The sequence below is a fragment of the Vespa crabro genome, chromosome 23 (assembly GCF_910589235.1).
Source record: "Vespa crabro chromosome 23, iyVesCrab1.2, whole genome shotgun sequence".
NCBI classification, from domain to species: domain Eukaryota; kingdom Metazoa; phylum Arthropoda; class Insecta; order Hymenoptera; family Vespidae; genus Vespa; species Vespa crabro.
Window position 1 is genome coordinate 3,045,001 of NC_060977.1, and position 22,500 is coordinate 3,067,500.

Consider the following 22,500-nt stretch of genomic DNA (forward strand, 5'->3'; position numbering starts at 1 on the left):
CTCTCTCTCTCTCTCTCTCTCTCTCTCTCTTTCTTTCTCTCTCTTTCTATGACCGCGGAGATGTTTTTGTATGCACGGGAGAAGAGAAGAAATGAAAAAATAAGAGGAGAAACGAAAAAAAAAAGGAAAAAGGAAGAAAAAAACAAAAAGCGTAAGACACTTGTCGTAATTAAGAAAACAGTTAAAAAAAAAAAGAAAAAAAAAAAAAAAGAAACTTTCGTTCGTGACGTTTTATTATTATTTTATTTTTTGTTTTTCTTTTTGTTGTTGTAGTGTTTTTTTTTTTTTTTTTTTTGGAATTGTATTTTCTTCGTTTTTTTTTTCCTTCTTCTTTATTTCCATTCAGATTCTTTTTTCTTTGTTCATTACTCTCGATCACTTTCGTCATACGTATAGGCGGTCGATTCTTTTGTTACATAGTAAGAGTTACAAGACTGAGAGATTTTCAATTAACGATCGTACGAAGTTGGGTAATCGGTTAACGGCTAGTACATGACAGACAGCCTTTTAAAAAGGAAATACGTCGATCTAGATCGAATAAACGTGTTGTCTATCGTTTCATGTCTCACCCTTTCTCTCTCTCTCTCTCTCTCTTTTTATCTATCTCTCTCTATCTGTCTCTTTGTCTTTCTCTCTCTCTCTCTCTCTCTCTCTCTCTCTCTCTCTCTTTCTTTCTTTGTTTCATTTTTCATTAAATATTATTACACACTCTTGAGATAATATTGACTTTTACCTAAAGACTATAGAAATATTGTAATATTTGCATAATAAAAAAGTTGTTCCTTCATAATATTAAATTTCAAGGATCAATAATTACAACCATGCAATTCCTCTGATGAAATTAATTATTATGTTACCGTTACCATGTGTCAGAGTAAGTTGAAGCTTTAACTCTAAAGATTTATATTCCTCGTACGTCGTCGTAAATTGTAAATTTTTTATTTTCCTTCCTAGTCTCTCTCTCTCTCATTCTCTTTTATTTTTATTTTTATTTTAATTTTTTTATTTATTTTTATCACTTTCCACCTTCTCTTTCTTCTTTTCCTCCGTCCCTTCACACTTCACTTTTCCTAATCACCCCCACCCTCTGATTTAAAAATATCATTCTCTCCGTTAAATATTCACCTTTTAAATGTGGTAATTCTTTTGCTTTTTTCTTTTTCTTTTTTCTTTATTTTTTTTTTTTTTTGCAAAATGATGATCGTAGAATATTAATCGTTTCGTTTATTATTATTATTATTATTATTATTATTATTATTATTATTCGCGCATCGTTGTAATTGCGTTCCTAGTAACGTTCCATAAAAAAGAGCTGTCTATCCGAATGACAATAAATCGATCTCGCGGAAATGTTAGGGCGAGAGGACGCGTTTAGGATCCCTCGACATATGCCTCGTTCTCACGCTGCTGAGCCTTGGCCATAGAGTAAACGAGGAAGAAGAAGAGGAGGAGGAGGATGAGTAGGAGGTGATAGTGGAGAGAAAGAGAGAGAGAGAGAGAGAGAGAGAGAGAGAGAAGGGTACAACAACGACGGTAGCGGTGATTCCGGTTTGGAATCAGGGAAACATTTCGGTCTTGTCGTTGATTAGAACGAAGCGTCGAATGAATCGTTTGGATGTCTATTTCTTTTTTTTTTCTTTTTATTTATTTGTTTGTTTGTTTGTTTGTTTGTTTGTTTTTTTAAGGAATCCTTCGTTCGAGTTCCTTTCGATTTTTTTTTTTTTCTTTTATTTATTTATTTTATCTATTATTTTTCTTTCTTTCAATCCCCACCCCATTACATTCGTCAAGGATACAGGAAACATTTGAAATATTTGTTACAAACGATTGATATCATTTATATAAAACAAAGTTTACGTATATGCGTAGAGAAAATCTTTTTTCTGAGTATATGTATATATAAATATTTTTTTTTTCTTTTCTTTTTTTTTTCTTTTTTTTTTAATCATTACAAGAAGAATACAGTGTTCAAAAATAATTCAAAGATATTTCAGTATTCAAATGGGACGTGGTACGTTTATAAAGGATCGTGACCAAGGAACTCGAAACTTTATACATACTTAAATGACAGTAGGGTGCTTTTATATACGTATCTTAAGATACGTATAATAACATTTACGATGAACCTTGAGTATCATTTTTTATTTTTATTTTTATTTTTATTATTATTATTATTCTCTCTCTCTCTCTCTCTCTCTCTCTCTCTCTATCTATCTATCTCTCTTTCTTTTTATTTTTCACAACGCACCATTCAATCTCACCTAAAAAAAAAAAAAAAAGAAAAAAAGCAAACAAAAAAATACGAACGAACATTATCTCGAGTAGTTTATCGATCTACGTGAAAGTACTCGGAGTCGAGTTGAGTACTTACATATATATATATATGTACGTACTTACTTACGTATCTCACGTACATACGTAAAATGACAATATATCCGAAAATAATATTATCAATATGATATATTCGACTTATATAAATATCACATATATTATATAGATATACATATAAGTATTCGAGTAAATATGTACGAATGGAATAATAGTTACGGGGGTAGGATCTAGGATATCGTGTTTGTTCGTCCTTAATCGAGTTACCGATACATATCTTGTTTTTCTATGTATACTTATACTTATGTATTGTAATCCACACACACACATATATATATATATATATATTTATTATATAATACATACATAGATGGACACATACGTAAGTACTTAAGTATATCCCTGGAATCGTGATAGTCCTGCCGTGTACGAAGTTACAGCACGATTCGTGTTGTCACGTATATATATATATATATATATATATATATATATATATATATATATATATATATATATGTATATATATATATGTGCATACATACATATCGAATACGATGTTAGCGTAGTTATGAACTTAAACTAGGCCAACAGAAACGTACATTGCCCTGGTACTATGGGAGGGTTAAAACAAGGGCCGATGCAGAGTTTGAAATCAATAATCGCGTCTACGCTTTGCTATTTTCATCCTATCAGATATGTGTCTCCTTCCTCTTCCCACCTTCTACCCTCTCGATTGCCTCTATTCTCTTTTGTAAAATGTCTTACACGAATAACGTGTGTGTGTGTGTGTTTGTGTGTGTATATATGTGTATATGTTGTTCACAAGGATCATCGTCCTTAGATCTTATCGTAGGATTTTTATAGAATATTATATCGATCAAATATATATATATATATTTTTTTTGTTTTTTGTTTTTATTATTAAAGAAGAATTTCGAGATAATTCCGAAGGATTTATAACGTGTTATAAATTGTCTTATTCTTATTATAAAATCAAATAAGTTTATAATAATTGTATTCAATAATCAATACAATTAATACAATATAATAAATAAAATCAGGATAATCTCTTCTTCGATTAATTAAAGAAGAAAAGAGAAAAGAAAAAAAAATTTTCTTTCAAATTCACGAAAGGGCAGTGCTTCCCTTGAACCCCATCATCACCACCCTCCATCCCTTATGTTCCCTAATGAATCCTTTATTCTTTATCGCGTGTTATAGTAGATGTAATACGACGAAAGGACTCTCACGTACTTTTTCAAAGCCCTTTCTTTCTCTTATCCCTACTCCCTTTTCCCCGCCCCTCCCCACCCTTCCTCTTTAGAGAGTACCGTTACTTTGAGAAACCTCGCCTTGCCCTTGGGCCGTGCGTTTCACTAACCTGACGTAACCTCGCTCTTGCGCAACTCCTTTTATCCAGAGTTACGCTTAGCCGCGACTTCCGCTTTCGTTTAGATAGTTATCCAGATAAATGTATTAGTAAAAACGACCTTTAGAGAGAGAAAGAGAGAGAGAGAGAGAGAAGGGGTAGAAGGGAGGGAGGTAAGGAGGGAGGGGAATTATTTTCTTCCTCGATTACATTTCACGTCAAACTGGATTATTACGTTCAGTTACAAACGTCAAGGCATGCGTATAAATTATTATAAAATAATTAAGATATAATTCGTTAAAAGATAACACGTCGTCTTATAAATCGTCGTTCAATAATCAGCTGTTTTAATTTTTTCTTTTTTTTTTTTGGTTTCTTCTTGTAACAATGAAAGTTATTTCGATTGATTTTATTCCAAATAAAAAATTTCTTTTTTCCCCTCTTTCTTTCTTTTTTCTTTTTTTTTGTTTTTTTTTCTTTCAACGAACCTCAATGTCACGACGTTAATACGAGAATGATTAGAGAATGTTAAATAAATAAAAAACGAAATGAAATATGAAATATGATTTACAGATGAAACGAGTTAGACGATGTAATCGTCGTAAAATTATTACCATTACAAATTCTATTATGTTAGATATTCGATCCTTTCCATTCTTCACGATCTTACAAATAGAAATTATATTATCTACATATTTACTCGCGATGTAGTACGTATCTACAGATCTACAGATCTATAGTCTCTAAATCGATCGGAACGATTTATCTTACGTATCATTATCAGTATCGTTTTTGTCGCGGTTTTTTTTTTCCTTCATTATTCCTCTTTTTCTTTCTCTCTTCTTCTTCTTCTTCTTCTTCTTCTTCTCCGATCGATCGCTCGCTCGCTCGATCGATGATCGCTCGATGGCTCGTTATTAATCGAGATCGAATCGATCAAAAAACTCTTTCCGACTTCCTTGGAGGTCCTTTGAGATTATTTTTCTTTAAGTGAAATTTTTCTCTTCTTCTTCTTCTCCCTCTTCTTCTTCTCCTTCTTCTTCCTCTTCTTCTTCTTCTTCATATTGGATGGGTAATCTGAACGGTATCTTTATACGTGTCTGCTTGTATTTGGTAGATGGGATCGGTATCTACTCGGCAATTCTACACTCTTCTTTATACGGCCGCGATTACATCGGTATGACCTTATTTCGTGAGCCGCCGACGGTGATCGACTTTAGGTGAAATTTAGGCTCGAGTTTCACGATCGGTTGGTTCGTCGTCGTTCATGCTCGACTTGTGTTCGAATTGAATCGAAATATATATGTATATATATATATATATATATCTTCGATAAGATGTTACTTCTCTTATTGAAGAGCGTTCTCCGAATCGTTATTATAAAATATTTATTTCGATGTAATATAATCGAGAAACGTTTCTATTAAAATACATCTGTACGACGATTTTTTTTACCGATCGTATCCCGATATTATGATCGTCTACCTTTCGATCGTTTTTTTTTTTTTGCTCTTTTTTTTTCTTTTTTTTTTCTTTTTTTTTCCTTGCTCGTTGTCTTTTTTTCCTCTTTTTGTTTGCTTCCTTCTTATTTGCCTGTTTTTCCTTTTTTTCCTTCTTTTTTTGCTTTTTTTTTTTTCTTCTTTTTTTTTATTGTCCAATGTGATTTTAATGATATCGAACGAAGGAGAAGGAAAATCGGTATATTAAAAATATCATAAATATGATCGATCGTCTAAACTGTATTATTAAATTGAAATTTGAAAACAGAGAATTTCGTTCGAGTAGTTATGCGAAATTATTTCGTAAGTGTTGTCCATCTTGATTATTAGAGTTTGTGTTGGTTCTTTTTTTCTTCTTTTTTTTTTTTTTTCTTCTGATACCAACGCGGGATAATATGTTTTTAAGCGGATCGAAAGTTGATATTCGATGATTTTTAAAAATCGATTATCATTTTTCAAAACATTTCGAGTTAATTTTCTTCTGCCTCTTTTTTTTTGTTTGTTTGTTTTTTTTTTGTTTTTTTTTTGTTTTTTTTTTAATTTAAACATGTTCTTTCTTCTTTTTTTTTTACGATCTGTAAAAGATCAATCCAAAGAGTCTCGTGGAATGAACGGATTGATGGAAACGACGTACAAAATATTTCATAAATATTTAATAATATTTATTACGTGGATATAATTAAACAAATATTATTTAAAATCTAGGTATTCATCGTATCGTTTTATAAGAGAAAATTAAATTACGTTCATTGCGTTATCAGCGTATACGTGAATTAAAATTATATTTCTATTAATATTAAAGACATTTTATCTTGATGAATCCTTTGAAATTACATTTTTAATTAAATGAACGTCCTTGAGAGCTAAAAATTCGCTCAAAGAATACTTCCCTCTCTCCCTTTCTCTTAATCTCTGTAAACTTATTATTTACCTATACATATATATACATATATATATATATATATACACATATATATATATACATATATACATACGTAATGATCGTTCCATTATAGAAACAAGTCCCCTAATCTAAAAAAAGACCCTCACTTCAGTCATTCGAATTCGATAAAAATCGTGTTTACAATCTCCCCCTCTTATTTAGTTGGATTAGACAAATGTGTTTATCTTTGTTAGAACTCGAAATGTTGCCTTAGCAATTTGTCGTTAAGTGTATTTCATTATCACGTTGATGTTAGAGACGACACGTCATTTAGTTTAACGTAACATAGTTGAACGTTATTATCGTTTTACGATACGCTAAAACTCATTCGATGATACTTTTCCTAACACGACTCGCATATATTATTACTATTTTAATATTTAATCGAGAATGCTTTTAGTGTGTAGATGTGTATATACTCATGGATTTGAGTGATCCATTCATTTATTTTTTTTATTTTTCTCTCGTGAAAACAATCTTTAAGAAATGGAAAAAATTGATAAAAAACATAGAAAGCGAGAGACAGTGAGAAAGAATGAAAATTAATCAATAAGAAAGAAAGAGAGAAAGATAATGAGAAAAAGAAAGAAAATGAATCAATAAGAAAGAAAGAGAAAGAGAGAAGAGATAGAGTGAAAGACAAAGAAAAAGAGAGAATGTAAGAGATATGAAGAATGAGAGAGAAAGATGGTAAGAAAAAAAGGAAAGATGTATATATGTATATATATATATATATATAGAGAGAGAGAGAGAGAGAGAAAGATAAAGTGTGAAAGATAATAAAAAAAAAAAAAAAAAGAGAGAGAGAGAAAGAGATCAAAAAATGAGAAGAAAAAAGAGAGAGAGGGATGTTTGTACATAGAAAAAAAGGAAAGAGGAATAATGAGAAAAAGAGAAAGAAAAAGAGATTGACAAAAAAAAAGGGAAGGAAAGAGATAGAAAGAATAAACAAAAGAGAGAGATAGAGAGAGAGGAGAGAACGAAGTATAAATTATCGTAAGACTAATTAACATCGTCGCTAGTAGTAACGATATCGAAGCGAGTATGTTGCCTGTGAGAATGTGGTTGTATACATAGATACGTGTATATACGTAAATACACACACACACACACATATAAAGAGATACACATACATAGACATATCGATTAATCGCGGGCCCTATTCTAGCTCGGTTCAGTGCCGTAACATCAGAGAGAACTCTCGCGAGATAACATCTCGTTTGACTTTTAGGAATGTGCATACTCTCGCTCTCTCTCTCTCTCTCTCTCTCTCTCCCCCTCTCTCTTTTTTCTCTTTCATACTTCGTAAGTAAATTAATTCCCGATGTGTTTTAAATGTCGTTTTTCTCATTGATCATTAATCCATTTCTTTCCTTTTTCTATGTTCCGATCGCGTGCATTAACTGCACCTGGATGCACGTGTCCATTAACTTTTAACGATTTATTAACACGTGCTCAATGATCTATTATTGTATTATAGAATTTATGAATTATATTTTAGATTAGATTATTTATTTATAAAGAGAAAGAAAAAGAGAGAGAGAAACAGAGAGAGAGAGAGAGAGAAAGAGAGAGAATACTGAAAATGTTAAATGATAAAATATACTATAAAATAAATAAAAACAATGTTTTTTTTTTATTGATGTAATAGTACCTTATATATATTAATAATAATAATAATAATAATAATAATAATTTTTTTGCATTGCTATATTAAATACGTAATATAGATATTTGTTTAAATACTTTTATATCAATCACGAATTTCCTATTTATGTCAGATTAGTAATTATATTTTTGTCATTGTTTATTGTCATTGTATCGTTAATGCATCGATTAATGTTTTTTTTTTTTTTTTTTATATCGCTAGACAAGATTTTTCATTTATATGAAACACTTTAAATTGTTATATGAATTTTATTTCGATTGATAAATAAGATAGAAAATAAAAAGAAAAAAGAAATGAGATTAACGAAGCACTCGTTGTATCATTATTTCAATGAACAAAAATAAATCTAAAAAAGAAAAAAAGGGGAACAAACAATTTCATTTATCTATTTATTTATTTATTTATTTATTTATTTATTCCCTTCATTATGTAACATACGATTAAAATTCTAATATATCGTTTTTGGATCGATATTGAAAATCGTCTTTAATGATTTAGAAAGAATAATTTTTGAATTTAAATAATACGTAAGACTTTTAGAATAACAAAAAAAAAAAAGAAAAAGAAAAGGAAGAAAACAAAATTTTAACAAATAAATACATCGTCGTTCCTCGTATTCTTGATTATTATTAATAAAATCGTTGCAATAATCGTCGTGATAATGATTACTATGTTTTTCTTAGATCAAAGGAGAAAGGTGAATTTATAGGATTAGAAGATGATTACGGTGGCGTAGTAGGATGCACTCCTCTCGTACGCGTTTTCCTCTTCTCACACAATAAACATAATCGCGGCCGTTTAATTTTTTTCTTTTCTCATTTTTCCGGTTCTTAAGGAGCACCATAATATACGCGGTACGAAGGAGATAGCTTAGAAAGGCAATGAGAGAAAAAGAAAAAAAAAAGAAAAGAGGAAAAAAAAAGAGAGAGAAGAAAAAAGAAGGAAGGAAGAGAAAAAGAGCAAGGGAAAAAAAAGGAAAGAAGAAAAAAAGGGAAATGAGAGAGAAGAGAGAGAGAGAGAGAGAGAGAGAGAGAGAGCGAAAGAGATAGAGATTGAAGTAGAGTTAAAGAGAGAGAGAGAGAGAGAGAGAGAGAGAGAGATAGGTAGATAGATAGATAGATAGATAGATAAAGAGAGAGAGAGAGGGAAAGAGAAATGTTGAAGGAGTGAGATGGGTTCTCGTAGAAACTTTCCCTCTTGATGGTTTAAGAGGAGGCAAATCGAGTGAGGAGACACGCGCTTTGAATGAAACTGCTGCTCGACTCGAAAGATTAGCCTCGGACTCGCTCCCACGCCTCATCTTGGGTATCGCGCCATCGCAGATACCATCTAGTTGCTTCCAGAACCCTACTCGATCGATAAAACCTCGACTCGGCTTGGCTGTCTATCTCTTTGGTACTCGCTCTCTCTTCTTCTACTTGCAAAAAAACATTCAGAGGATAGTCTCTCTCTTTCTCTCTCTATCTTTCTTTTCTTCTCTCTCTCTCTCTCTCTCTCTCTCTCTCTCTCTTTCTTTCTCTCGTTCTATCTTCTTTTCTCTTCTTTTCTCTTCTATTTTCTTGACTTGGCGACTTATTGAGGAAGAAACTTGGCTACTCCTTTTCTATTTCCATGGGGGCCCACATTACCACATATACGCTGGATATCTCTACTCTCTGTTAACCGATGTTGTTTTGAGATAAGGGAATACACTTCTTCGAAGAATAGGAAAAAGCAAGAGAGTTACTCTCGAGGAACGTAAAACCTTTCCACCTCCTACTCCTCCTCTTTTACCTTCCCCATCATCCTCCTCCTTCTCATCCTCATTCTCCTCTTCATCCTCATCCTCATTCTCATCCTCATTCTCATCCTCATTCTCATCCTACTTCTTCCATATCTTCTTTTCCCTTTTTCTTCTTTTCCTTCTTCTTCTTCTTCTTTTTCTTCTTCTTTTAATTCCACTTCTTGGCAATTATCTGCAGGAGATCGTCCCTCCTCCTCTTTTTTTTCCTCTCTTTTTCTCATTCTCCCTCTCTCTCTCTCTCTCTCTCTCTCTCTCTTTTTTTTTTCATTTTGTCTTTTTGCTTCTCAAAGTGTGATTGTGCTGTAAATCTAAACGACTATTATAGTAATTGAGAAATACGAAATATATTTATTATATATCATAGGTATATAAAAATTGTTAATATCTTTTAAAATACTTTTATAGTCCGATTGCGTTACTATATATAATTATTTATTTATTTATTTTAAATAGATAATTGATAATTGAAATAATTATTGTAGAAAACGTCGAAGTCAAATAGAACGAATTTTGCTTCGACATAAGTCGAATCGATGGTAAAAAGAAAGAAAAAGAAGGAGAAATAGAAAACGAAAAAAGAAAAGGAAAAAAAAAGAAAAGGAATGAACACAAAAGTTTACAAAAATTAAACAAGTTCAATTTTATTTAATACCAGTGTGAAATTTGCCGATGGAATTTTTAATACGATCATTTTTCCACGATAATATCGGAATTATAAGTTTAAAAGAAAAAGAAAAAAAAGAAAATGAAGAAGAAAGAGAAACAGTAAGTTCAGGAAGAGAATTATGAAATATCAGTGGATATTACACCATAAAAAGATTATTCTATTCACTGTTTAATATTACGACTTCGTGCGAGTTTGAAATTGGCCTGTTAAATCGTGTTGTAAAATATCATCGTTATGCTCTGTTGTGTGGTTGACATTAGCTCGGTGGCGCCGCTGGCACCCACTGTTGAACAGCCAGTTAACCAGCAAGCTAACAACCCCCACCAATCCTCCAACCATAACCCTTCTACACCTATATAACCCCCTTTACATCTTACCCCTCATTCACCGATGTCACCATCACTACCACCACTATCACTACCACCACTACTATCGTCGTCGTCTTCGTTGTGGTCAATATTTACTGTAAGCCCTTTGTTTTATACAAGCAGAGTGTAGACCTTGCTTGACACAGTCGCTGATATAGTTCTAAGCCACGCCTCCGCGTATAAAGCGCTAAGAGAAACGTTGGTTGCATAAGGTCGTAAGAGGATCGACCTCGTTGTTTGTACGTTCCATTCTTTGTTCCATCGATCGTTCATAAAGTTAGATCTTTAGTTTGCGATCACTTTTATATAAGATTATTACCCTTATACGGGGGATGTCCCTTTACGAATTATTTTTCATATCCAATCTCATTTCTTTCGGACATATTTATATGTTATCTATATATTATTATTATTATTATGTTATAGTATATTATAATATAATATAATATAATATATATGATGTTATTATTTATTATATAATAATAATATTATAATATATATTAATAAAAAAAAAAATGGAATATATATTAACAAACATATGTTCATTTTTTTGTTTTTTTCAGGTGATACCGGCCGATCGTCGTTTACCAGAGAAAGAAGAAATATGGACATTACCGAATGATCAACAGGAAACATCATCCACATCGTTAGACGAGCTCGCCGATGATAAATCGAAGGTATCGCAGGATTTTGAGAAAAATGTGTCATGCAAAACGCAACAAAAAGAATCATTAACATCGGATAATACAGATAACAGCGTGGACGTTAATTTGCCACGTAGTCAGGAAACAAGAAAGAGTAAAACTAAAAGAGTTAAGAGTTATCTTCGAAAATGCAAGGGTGCATTGTCGAAGGGCGACGAAAGCGTTGCCGAAAAGAAACGCCAAGAGAATTGTACGTCTTGGTATCTCGAGGATAATCAATCGTTATCATCGACACGTCGCGATCACGAGGAATCAGATGATTATATAGAAAAATATACGGATCTGTCGGATCAAAGATTAAACGAAGAAAAATATGATCGAGAAGTTTTAACGAAGTTCGATGATCACATTGATGATCCATTATTATTCGTTAAATCATCGAAGAACGATGATGATGATGATGATGATGATGATAATAATAGGATCGTTGTTGTTGAAAGTGAAAGTAGAACGAACGTTTCCTTAGAGAAGAAAGGTGACGTAGATTTGTCCGTCGATGAAATTTGCAATAACGAAAGAAAACCTCATATACGAAAGGATAACGATAAGGATATTATCGATACGTATGATTCGATAACGACGATCGTTAATTTATCCAAGGACGATACGTATTTGAAAAAGTGCGATTCTAATGATACACTTATAGCGACCGAAGTTTCACATGATTTAAGTGTTAATGAGTTTAACATTGTGGATACGAATTCTACGAACATTGCAAGAGATATTGAGAACGATGAAAAAAGAAATCCTTTACGAGCGAGGAGTGAAGGAGGAGGAGGAGGAGGAGGAGGAGGAGGAAAAGAAGAAGAAAGGAACGAAGATAAAGAAGAAGACAAGGGTGGATCGAGAGATATTGAAATCCCATTGATTTTACCTCTACCTGCGGTGAGTATTCTTTTCTTCTTTTTTCTTTTTTTATTTTCTTTTTGTGTATCTTCTTTTTTTTTTTTTTTTTTTATAATACATCTAACGTTGATTTTGAATGGTTTAAGTTTTAAAAGGATATTTTTTATCATTTTATTTACAATCTTATTTGTCGTCTTAATACATATATATATGTATTAAATTTATATGAAATAAATACGACAATATAATAATTATCTACATTGATATAAATTATTAGTAATTAAGAAATTTATAATTGATATTAAATTGAAAAAGATATTTTATTGTGAATCGATTGAGAAAACATAAATTTTATGTTCATCTGTAATGAGAATTAGCCTTTAACTAATTTATTTTTTTTTGTTTTATCTTTTTTCTTTCTTCTTTTTTTTTTTTTTTTATAAAATGGATTCGTGCTCCAAATCAACGACCCCCACCCCCAATTTTAATCGTTTAGATTTAATCTATCTCAATCAATGAACGAATCCATAGATCTAACTTCGTTCGACTTTTAATTTCTGTCAAATATTATCTCGTTTAGTATAATATTTAAACATTTCTTTTCTTTTTTTTTTTTCATTCTGTCTCTCTCATCGGTCAGTTTCTCTCTCTCTCTCTCTCTCTCTCTCTCTCTCTCTCTCTTTTTCTCTCTCAACTTTTAACATACCTCAAAATCGTTTAATTTGCTTTCATTTTAGTAATGAATATCTTCACATTTTGAAAGATTTAATTACTTCATTTTGTCTTTCTTTTTGTCAATCACATTTTAATTCGTTTAATTTTACTTAATTATAATAAGTAATTAGTCTCTTCGTATCGTATCTCAAATTGTTTGATTTTCTCTCTCTCTCTCTCTCTCTCTCTCTCTCATTTTATCTTTATCTCTTTTCTTTTTTTTCCCTTCCTTTTTCGTATGCCAACCCCATCTTAAATGGTTTTTAAAGTCCGTTATTGTAAAAAAAAAAGGAAAAAAAAAATAAACAAAAAAAAAAGAAAGAATTAAGAAACGTTCTTTCACAAGACTCGTGAGAAAGTATTACTATACCAAAGAAGACACGACGTAACGGTGTAATAAGATAAAAGAGCGTACTGTTATCGTTAAATTTATAACGATCTCGAACTGTTGGATTCTGTACCTTAAATACCTACGTAAGAGATCCAACGTGTTTTCTGGATCGTCGATGTTTTCGATCGTCGTGTTGTCGGTCAAGAGAACGTGGGCGTATGGTGTCCGAAAATCTCATCCGTGAATTTGTCTCTTTTTTATCGATCGAATCTTTTCTCTTATAAGAAAAATAATTTTAATTCTTTTTTCTTTTTCTTTTTTTTTTTTTTTTCTTTAGATACTTGAAATACAATAAATATTATTGAGAGAGAAAGAGAGAGAGAGAGAGAGAAAGAGATTAATAGTCGATCAATAGTATCATTAATAATTAAAAAATCATTAATAGTCAAGTGGACGATAGATAATACATTTTGAATATCATAGAGAATGATAAAAACAAAATAATAAATAATATCTATATCGTATGAAAAAAGAAAAATGAAAAATAAAATAAAATAAAATATATTAAGAATAGAATATTATTTATATAGATATGAAATAGATATTATTAAATTATTATGAAATACAATTTAGATATGAAATAATGATTTCGTGATTGTAATTATATCGGTCAATGATTCGTATAATATCCGTGTGAAAAGAAAGAAAAGAAAAAGGTGTAAGTTTATATTAAGCGTACGTGTGAAAATAACGTGAAGATGAACTCGATATGTTTGAAAAAGAAGAAGATAAATAAAAAAAAAGAAGACACGAGGAAGAAGAAATGGAAGATGATGAAGAAGATGAAATGGAAGAAGATGGAATGAAGAAATAGATGAAGAATACAAGGAAGAGGAAGATGAGGAAGAAGAAGAAGAAAAAAAAGACAAAAAAAAGATGACGATGAAGAAGAAGATACACAAGATGATGATGATGAAGAAGAAGAAGATGAAGAAGAAGAAGATGAAGAAAAGAAGATGATGATTGACAAATGATGAATAAACAGATGAAGAGGATAAAGAAGACAAAGATGAAGAAGAAGAAGAAGATGATGATGAAGAAGTAGAAGAAGAACATGAAGAAGATGAAGCTAAAAAGAAGATAAAGAAGAAGAAGAAAAAGAAGATAAATAAGAAGAAGCTGAAGAAGAAGAAGAAGAAGTAAAGGAAGAAGCTGAAGAAGATAAATAAGAAGAAGCTGAAGAAGAAGTAGAAGAAGAAGAAGAAGAAGAAGAAGACAAAAGAAGAAGAAAAGCGTACTTTCTTTCATCCAGATATAAGTTCACGAAAAAGAGAATAAACAGAGTTCGTCGATCGTTCACGAGTTCGTTTAGGTTAGACCAAGTTCTCCTTCTTCGAGGAGCAGTAGGTAGGTAGGTAGGTAGGTAGGTAGGTAGATAGGTAGGTACTTGTTAGGGCGGACCCACAGTGCCGGAGGTGTATATGGGAATTGCGGCTCGTGCTCATTAATTATATCGGACGTGATCTATCTGGACCATGGTTGGTGTACTCTCCTATGTATGCATCTATCTATCTATGTATATATGTATCTATGTATGTATGTATATTTGAGAGTAACAGTGTGTAATTCAACAGACGTTCGTTGTTGTGTGGATTGGCAATAACGATCACGTAAGTAGATTTTCTTCGTGATAGTTAAACGTTCACTCGTTCGATCTTTTCTAAGTATTAGAAAAGACCATCTAATATCTCATATATATATATATATATATATATATATATATATATATATATATATAAAATATTTGTTGTGTGTGTATGTGTATATGCGTAACATATGACATATTTTTAATATATTTATTTATTAATGTATTTTTTACAATCATATAATCTCGTACATGTAAATAATCATACTTAGATATTATATATATATATATATATATATATATATATATATATGTATATATACATAGTTATAGGAGTTGGTATATTATATATCGAAATTGTCTATATACACGTTTCTTCTTGTTATAATCTCAATCCTTTTATCTTGGAAGTTACAACACTACGGGCTCGTGAAGCTGATGTTAAACGAGTGCGCATTAAAGTACAACGTTTGCATGCGCTTTGATGGATAACGTTCGAGAGCGCGTGAAAACGCGGAAGTTGAGAAGAAAGAAGGAAGAGAGAGAGAGAGAGAGGGAAAGAAAAAGAGAGAGAGAGAGAGAGAGAGAGATAGGTAGATAGATAGATAGATAGATAGATAGGTAGATAGATAGATAGATAGATAGATAGATAGATAGATAGATGGATAGAAAGAGAAAGAGAGAGGGTGCGTTCATTCCACTTGTCTTTAGACGACCGAGTTGCCCCGGGAAATTTCGTTAAACGTTAAGTAGATATATATATATATATATATATATATATATATATATATATAAAATGTATATACTAATAAACAACTACGATACTTTGCAATATGAAAAGAAGTTCGATGAGAGAAGGGAAACGAAACAAAACGATAGGAAATGAAATGAAATGAAATGAAATGAAATGAACGAGGTAGTAGACATATATATATATATATATATATATATGAATGTATGTATATGTTTACATAGACAAGTATATTGATAGAGATTAAAAATTCTTTATGTATTCCGGATTTGTGATTGAATTGATATTAAGAGGAAGATGTGTCTTCGATTTACAAGAAGGATTAGGAGAATATTTATTACGCACTGTTTCTGTCTCTAGAAGCAAACGGATTCTATTCCTGTTAATCTTTTACAATTACGACGGTACCGATCGACGTTGAAACGCTAACCGATCATCAGTCGTGAAAGTGTACCCATGGAAAATGATTGCTCTGGTAACAGTTTCTGTTACATGCCCATGTCTACTCTCTCTCTCTTTTTCTCTCTTTCTTTCTTTATCTTTCTTTCTCTTTTTCATTCTTTCTCTTTCTTTCTTTTTTCTGTCTCTCTCTCTCTCTTTCTTCCTATCTCTTACTATCTTCTTTTTAAAGACACACATACACATACACACTCTCTATCTTTCTATTTTTCTCTCTCTCTCTCTCTCTTTCCTTTTTATTATATCTCTTTATCTCTTTCTCATTCTCACAGTTTCTTTCTCTTTTTCTTCTTCTCTTTATCATAGTCTCTTTCTCTTTTGCTTACATACATATATACGTACAATCTCTCTCTCTCTCTCTCTCTCTCTCTTTTTCTCATTTTCTCTCCATCTTTCTCTTTCTCTCTCTTATCTCTACTCTCTCAGCATCCTTTTTCTGATATGGTAGTATCTTTTAAAACAGCACGCACATGGAACTACGCCCCGTTACCTTCGCTTCGGATTATAGATTAAGCCGCCGCACCTCGAGCGTACGCGCGGAAAACGATAAGAGGAATACGGTGCGGGATTTATTGTAATTGGCGGTAATGACGGTTTTACGCCGCCGCCATTGCCGCCGCCGCCGCCGCCGCCGCCACCGTCACCGCCATCACACTCGAGAAACCACTGGACCAACTACTTACTCTTTTGCTCTTCTCTACTACACTATCTTATAAATGTTCTTACTTATTTCTATTTATATATCTATCTCTTTCTTTCTTTATATATATATATATATGTAATATATAATATATATGTAACGCGTGCTTATCAACTTATACGTAGCAAATAGTGAACTCCAATTTTAATATTTAATTTTTCTTATATCTTTTATTTTCTTTCTTTCTTTCTTTCTTTCTTTCTTTCTTCTTTCTTTTCGTTTCTTTTTTTGCCTTCTTCATTTTTTTTCTTTTTTCTTTTTTTGTAATCAATATCTCGTCTAATCGAGCCGATTTCTTCTTCTTTTTTATTTTATTTTATTTTTTTTTATTTTTATTAGACATTATTATATTACATTGAAAAGTATACTTTAATTGATTCTTTCAATTCCAAGAAATTATAAAAATTACATTCAATTTATTAATTGGATATAAATTGAAATCATTCGTAATTTTAACAATAAAAGGATTTTATTATTAATTATTATTCGTTCGAACAAATTTTAAAAGTTAAAATATTTTTCAATAGGACGATGACATTATTTCTCGATATTAGCAAAGATATCTATTATTTAAAATACGTATTTTACTTTGTTAAATTATTTAATAATCCAAGAAATACATACACACACACAATGTATGTAAATATCTATGTGAAAGGAAATAAGTAAATTTAAGTAAATTCTTTATGTTAGAAAAAACGAGTCATAATGTAAAATGTTTAACTATGATTAAATGCGTTATTTATCGTACATACACAAACACATACATACGTATGTGTATATATATATATATATATATATATATATATTTACGTGGAAGTGGTATCAATCAGTATGCATTTACAAATATTTATATGTTAATGTGTTTGCTCGTACGGCCATCTTAAATCGAACCGAAGTAAAGAAGAAGACGAGGAAGACGAAGAGGAAAGGAAAAAAAATATTAAAAAGAAGAAAAAAAGTAAAAGAGAGAAAAAAAAAGAGAGAAAAAAAAGAAAATATTAAAAAAGAAAAAAAGAGAAAAAAAATTCTGCGCACACATACGTCATCATTATTTTCCAAGACACGTGTCGGTTTATATAGTCGATTGCTCAATATTTTACAGTTGGATGTAGGATGTTCGTCCTCGTCGTCGTCGTCGTCTCGATCTTAGCAATGGATTGCGCATCGCATCGTTATTGGCATCGTTATCTCTTCGTGATTCTCAACGTGAACCAAACTCGATATTACTCACTTATTTACTTATGTATATATTTGTGCCCTATACATACATATGTAATCTATGTAATAAGTCTCGACATATTTTATCTCAATTAAGATAACTAAATGAAATTGTTTCAATTGCTTATATCATTTTTAATCACTTCTCTCTTTTTCTTCTTATTTTTATTTTCCTTTTTCTTTTTTGTTTTCCTTTTTTTTTTTTGTTTTTGTTTTTTGTTTTTTCTTTTTTTTTTCTTTTTTATTTTATTTATTCATTTTTTTTTCTCCTTCAATTTATAAGAACACAAAAAATATAAGAAATGCGATTTTATTATTATTATATTTTCTTGTGTCTCATACAAATATGTAAATTATTTTTTGGAAAGAATTGTTTTTTTCATTTCGACTTGCCTCAACTTGAAGATAATTATTTATTTAAATTTGAACATTTCGTAGAATCCAAAAAAGAGATATTTGATATTTTGAAAATAAACAAAATAAATATAAGGAAATATAATATATAAAAAAAAAATATATATATATATATGTAATAAAATATATACTTATGTATATATCTACATATTTAAGTATGTATATACGTTTTAACGATCGGTATTATGCAAATGCACAATGTGCAGTTCTCAACGCCCTTTTTCTAATGCGCAATCAAGCCTTTTTATTTTTCTCGACGACCCACAAAATCGCGGAGGCGAATTTGTCGGAGGTGGTAAATCCTCCTCTTTTGTTGCAGCAATAGTAATACTCTTCCGGTTTTGACTCATGCTTCGATAATTAAATAATTAACAATGAGCGATAAGCAAAACAATTAATGTTTTACAATTAAGATCGAAAATATTTACACACGCTATTTTCATTCCAAGATCTTTTTAATTGGATTCTTTTTTTTTTTTTTCTTGGAAGAATTAATCAAATGTATAATTAGTGATTAAATATCGAATATTGTATTATTTTAATATATTTGAGATTTTATATAATTCAATAATTAATAATATGTTAATCGATATATCTTTTATTAAAAATTTTCATGTCATTTTTTAATCAGCTATTAACGTAGAATAATTATTAATTAAGGTGAAATATAATTCACATCGATTTACATTATGATTATTTTATTACATATATTATTATTATTATTATTATTATTATTATTATTATTATTTATATTTATATTATTATATTTTTTTTACATATATACTTTACTATATATTTATCGTTATTGAATGTAAAGAAAAAAAATCGTTATCTCAAAAATCGTATTATTTAGATAAGATCAACGAAGGAAAAGAGTACACGTGCGTGCACACAAAAAAAAAAAAGAAGAAAAAGAAACGTACAAAAAAGAGAAAAGGAAGAAAAATAAACGTAGAAAGAAAATAAAAAGGAAGGAATAGAAAATCTTTCAATTACTTAAGATAAAATATTTTAAAAGGAAGTCGCGTAATTTAGTGACGATAAATAAATGCGATGACTTTCCATCTCTCGCATTCTCTGATCGTTATTAGCATTGGATTTACTATCGGGTAGTTACTTACGTTCGCATGTCGAACAATCGAACGAGATACTTAAGCGTACCACCACCGGTCTACGACTCGTCGTGTTTAAACGTCGTGGAAAGGATTCTTCATCGAAGCGTAGCGTTTAAAGTCGATTCGCCCGATCGATTCCTTCGAAGGATACAGCAAGGATTATTCCGCGTGACTTCCGATACATACATACATACATACATACGTACATACATACATAAATTTATACATACATTTATATATACATTCATACATACATATATACTGGTGCATACGTATGTACGTACATACATTCATATTAGAAGACACATACTCATCTATATATATATATAATATATATATATATATATATATATATATATATATATATATTTTAACAGGCTATTCTTTTTTTTGTATTTTCTCTCTCTCTCTCTCTCTCTCTCTCTCTTTCTCTATCTCTTTTTCTTTCTCTTTCTTTTGTATAGTACTTTCGCTGTTGGTACATAGAGCTCAGAGTGGAATTTCTTCATGATGGTCGCGCGGCCCCAGGCACAACGATAATAAGGTGTCAACGTCGCAAACCATGGCATATCGGACCGATATGTCCAATGATTTCCGGGTTCTACTCTTTTATGGCTCCAAAAGGGTTTCAAAAAATTTCTCTCTCTCTCTCTCTCTCTCTTTCCTTCTCTCTCTTTCTCTCTATTTTTTTGTATCTATTAAATCTTTAGCTCTGTATAACCTCTGTGTTATCTTTTATATATACAATATATAGAAAATACATATATATATATATATATATATATAGTTTAGCAATTAATTTTTTTCTCTTATTCTCTCTCTCTTTTTCTTTTACATAAACATACATATGTGTGTTTTTATATATATATATATCATATATATAAAAAAGTACATGAATATATATTTTTGTTTCTTTTTTCTTTTTCCAATGAATTTAATTTGTACACAATTGAAGGAGCTTTACGAAAGAAGATTTTTTCTTTTTTTTTTTTTTTTTTTTTTTTTAATTTTAATCGTTACGAGAGAAGAAGATAAAGAAAAATGAAAAATTAAAATAGAAAGATTAAAAGGAAAAAGAAAAATTAAAAAAAAAAAAAAAAAAAAAAAAAAACAGAAAAAGAAAAAAAAATATCTTTACAGCGAGCGCGTCGTCCTTAGGCGCTTCCAGCTTCGGAAACCGTGCTCGCTCGTCATTAATATTACCGGCTATGTGAAATAGCAACACCCGATACCCGGCACTTTAAACGTATAAGATTACAATCCACGGTACGGTACCTGACTACCGTTAAATATACGTTTTACTTCGCGTTTCTTACACTAGCTGCTAGTTGCTTCTTCGGTTATCGTCATATAAACGTTTTACTCGAGAAGCGAGAGCATTAGTTTCATATTCCTACGTGTTCGGAACGTGTATGAACGTATGTATGTATATTTGTAAATACGTAATGAACACCTAAGATAAGAGTGTGGCGTCGTTAATTAAATTGTATCTCGTTAATATTTTTCTAGATTTTATCGTTTTCGTTTTACTTTTGCTCTTGTTTTTATTCGTATTTTCTTTTTCTTCTTTTCTTTTTTTTTTTCTTCTTTGTTTTTTGTTCTTTTTTTCTTTCTTTTTTTTTTTCTTTTTTCTTTTTCACCTTAATAGCGATCAACATAAAACGATTAATGAAATATATTGGTATTAGATACAATTGCTATGTAATAATTTCTTTTCGTTCCTTCGTTTTGGACTTTTCACCTTTTTATTCTTCTTGTTTTTCTTTTATAGTTTCTTTTTTTTTTTTTTTTCTTGTTTCTTCTTAATCGCCGTCGATAAAGAATGAAAAAAAGGTGAAATGGTAAATAGAATTAGATACGATCGAGATGTAATAGTATTTTTTCCTTTTTTTCTTTTTTTTTTTTATAAATATTTCTTTTTTTTTGGAAATATTTCTTTTTTTTTTTTTTCATAAATATACACTGTCGACTGATATCTCTTTACTAATCGTCATATTTTTTATTTAATTTTTTCTTTCTTTCATTCACAAATTTAGAATAAATAAGATTTACGTCGTAAGAATACTTATGAATTAATGTTATGAATTTATTCATTCTTCAGAAAAGAATTAGACGATTAATTCTTTTATTTTCTTTCTTTCTTTATTTATTTTTTTTTTCTTTTTTCTTTTTGGAAAATTAATTATCACTTGGATTAATTTTTCTTAGCTTTAGCTTAGATGTTATAAGCTTAGAAAATATTTTTTTTTTCAATTTGGAAAAAAAAGAAAAGATAGATAGATAGATAGAGATAGAAAAAAAGAGAGAAAGAGAGAGAGAGAGAGAGAGAGAGAGAGAGAGAGAGAACGAAAATTTCTTGAAGAATCTTTTTGTTTATCGATTCAAACGTATAAATTTTTAAGAAGCACTTTTGATTCGTTCATTATCGAAAAAAAACAATATTTTACGTCGTTCATGGGAACACTTTAGCTTCGATACATACATACATATAAACATACATACATACATACATACATTTATACATATATAAATGCATTTACATTTAATAGAAGAGAAAGTGATTAGAGAAGCAACCAAGACGCTAGAATTTCTTCTCTCACGAATAGACGGACTATCTTATGACGTTTTCTTCTTCTAAAACATGACGGTTGTTACTTTTCCTATTTCGATCCTATTCGCGTATGTTAGTGATATTTGTGATATAGCAATGATATATATATATATCTGTTATTGCTATTGTTGTTATTTAGAACGGATTAATGTATCTACGTACACGTGGACTCTAAAGCGTGTCACTGTTACACGGTCATCGTCATTGTATTTCCGGTTTTTAATTAATGACTAACGTCATCAGAAACGAGTTTGAAGTGAACATTTACACGTACACGAGTCGATCTTTCATCATATTCTTTTGGATCTTCAATCGAAATCGATCATCGATCTATCTATCTATCTATCTATCATTTTAATGTTG

General features: G+C 30.3%; 1 protein-coding gene across 3 annotated transcripts in view; it reads left to right on the top strand.

The window, feature by feature from the left end:
- The window catches only part of LOC124432083 (puratrophin-1-like), a 338,073-nt gene that overhangs the window by 24,225 nt on the left and 291,348 nt on the right, over positions 1 to 22,500 (top strand). For all 3 annotated transcript variants that reach the window (XM_046980634.1, XM_046980635.1, XM_046980636.1), the window contains one exon: positions 11,190 to 12,215. In XM_046980634.1, the coding sequence (XP_046836590.1) occupies positions 11,190 to 12,215 (1,026 nt within the window). The remainder of the gene's footprint in view (positions 1 to 11,189; positions 12,216 to 22,500) is intronic.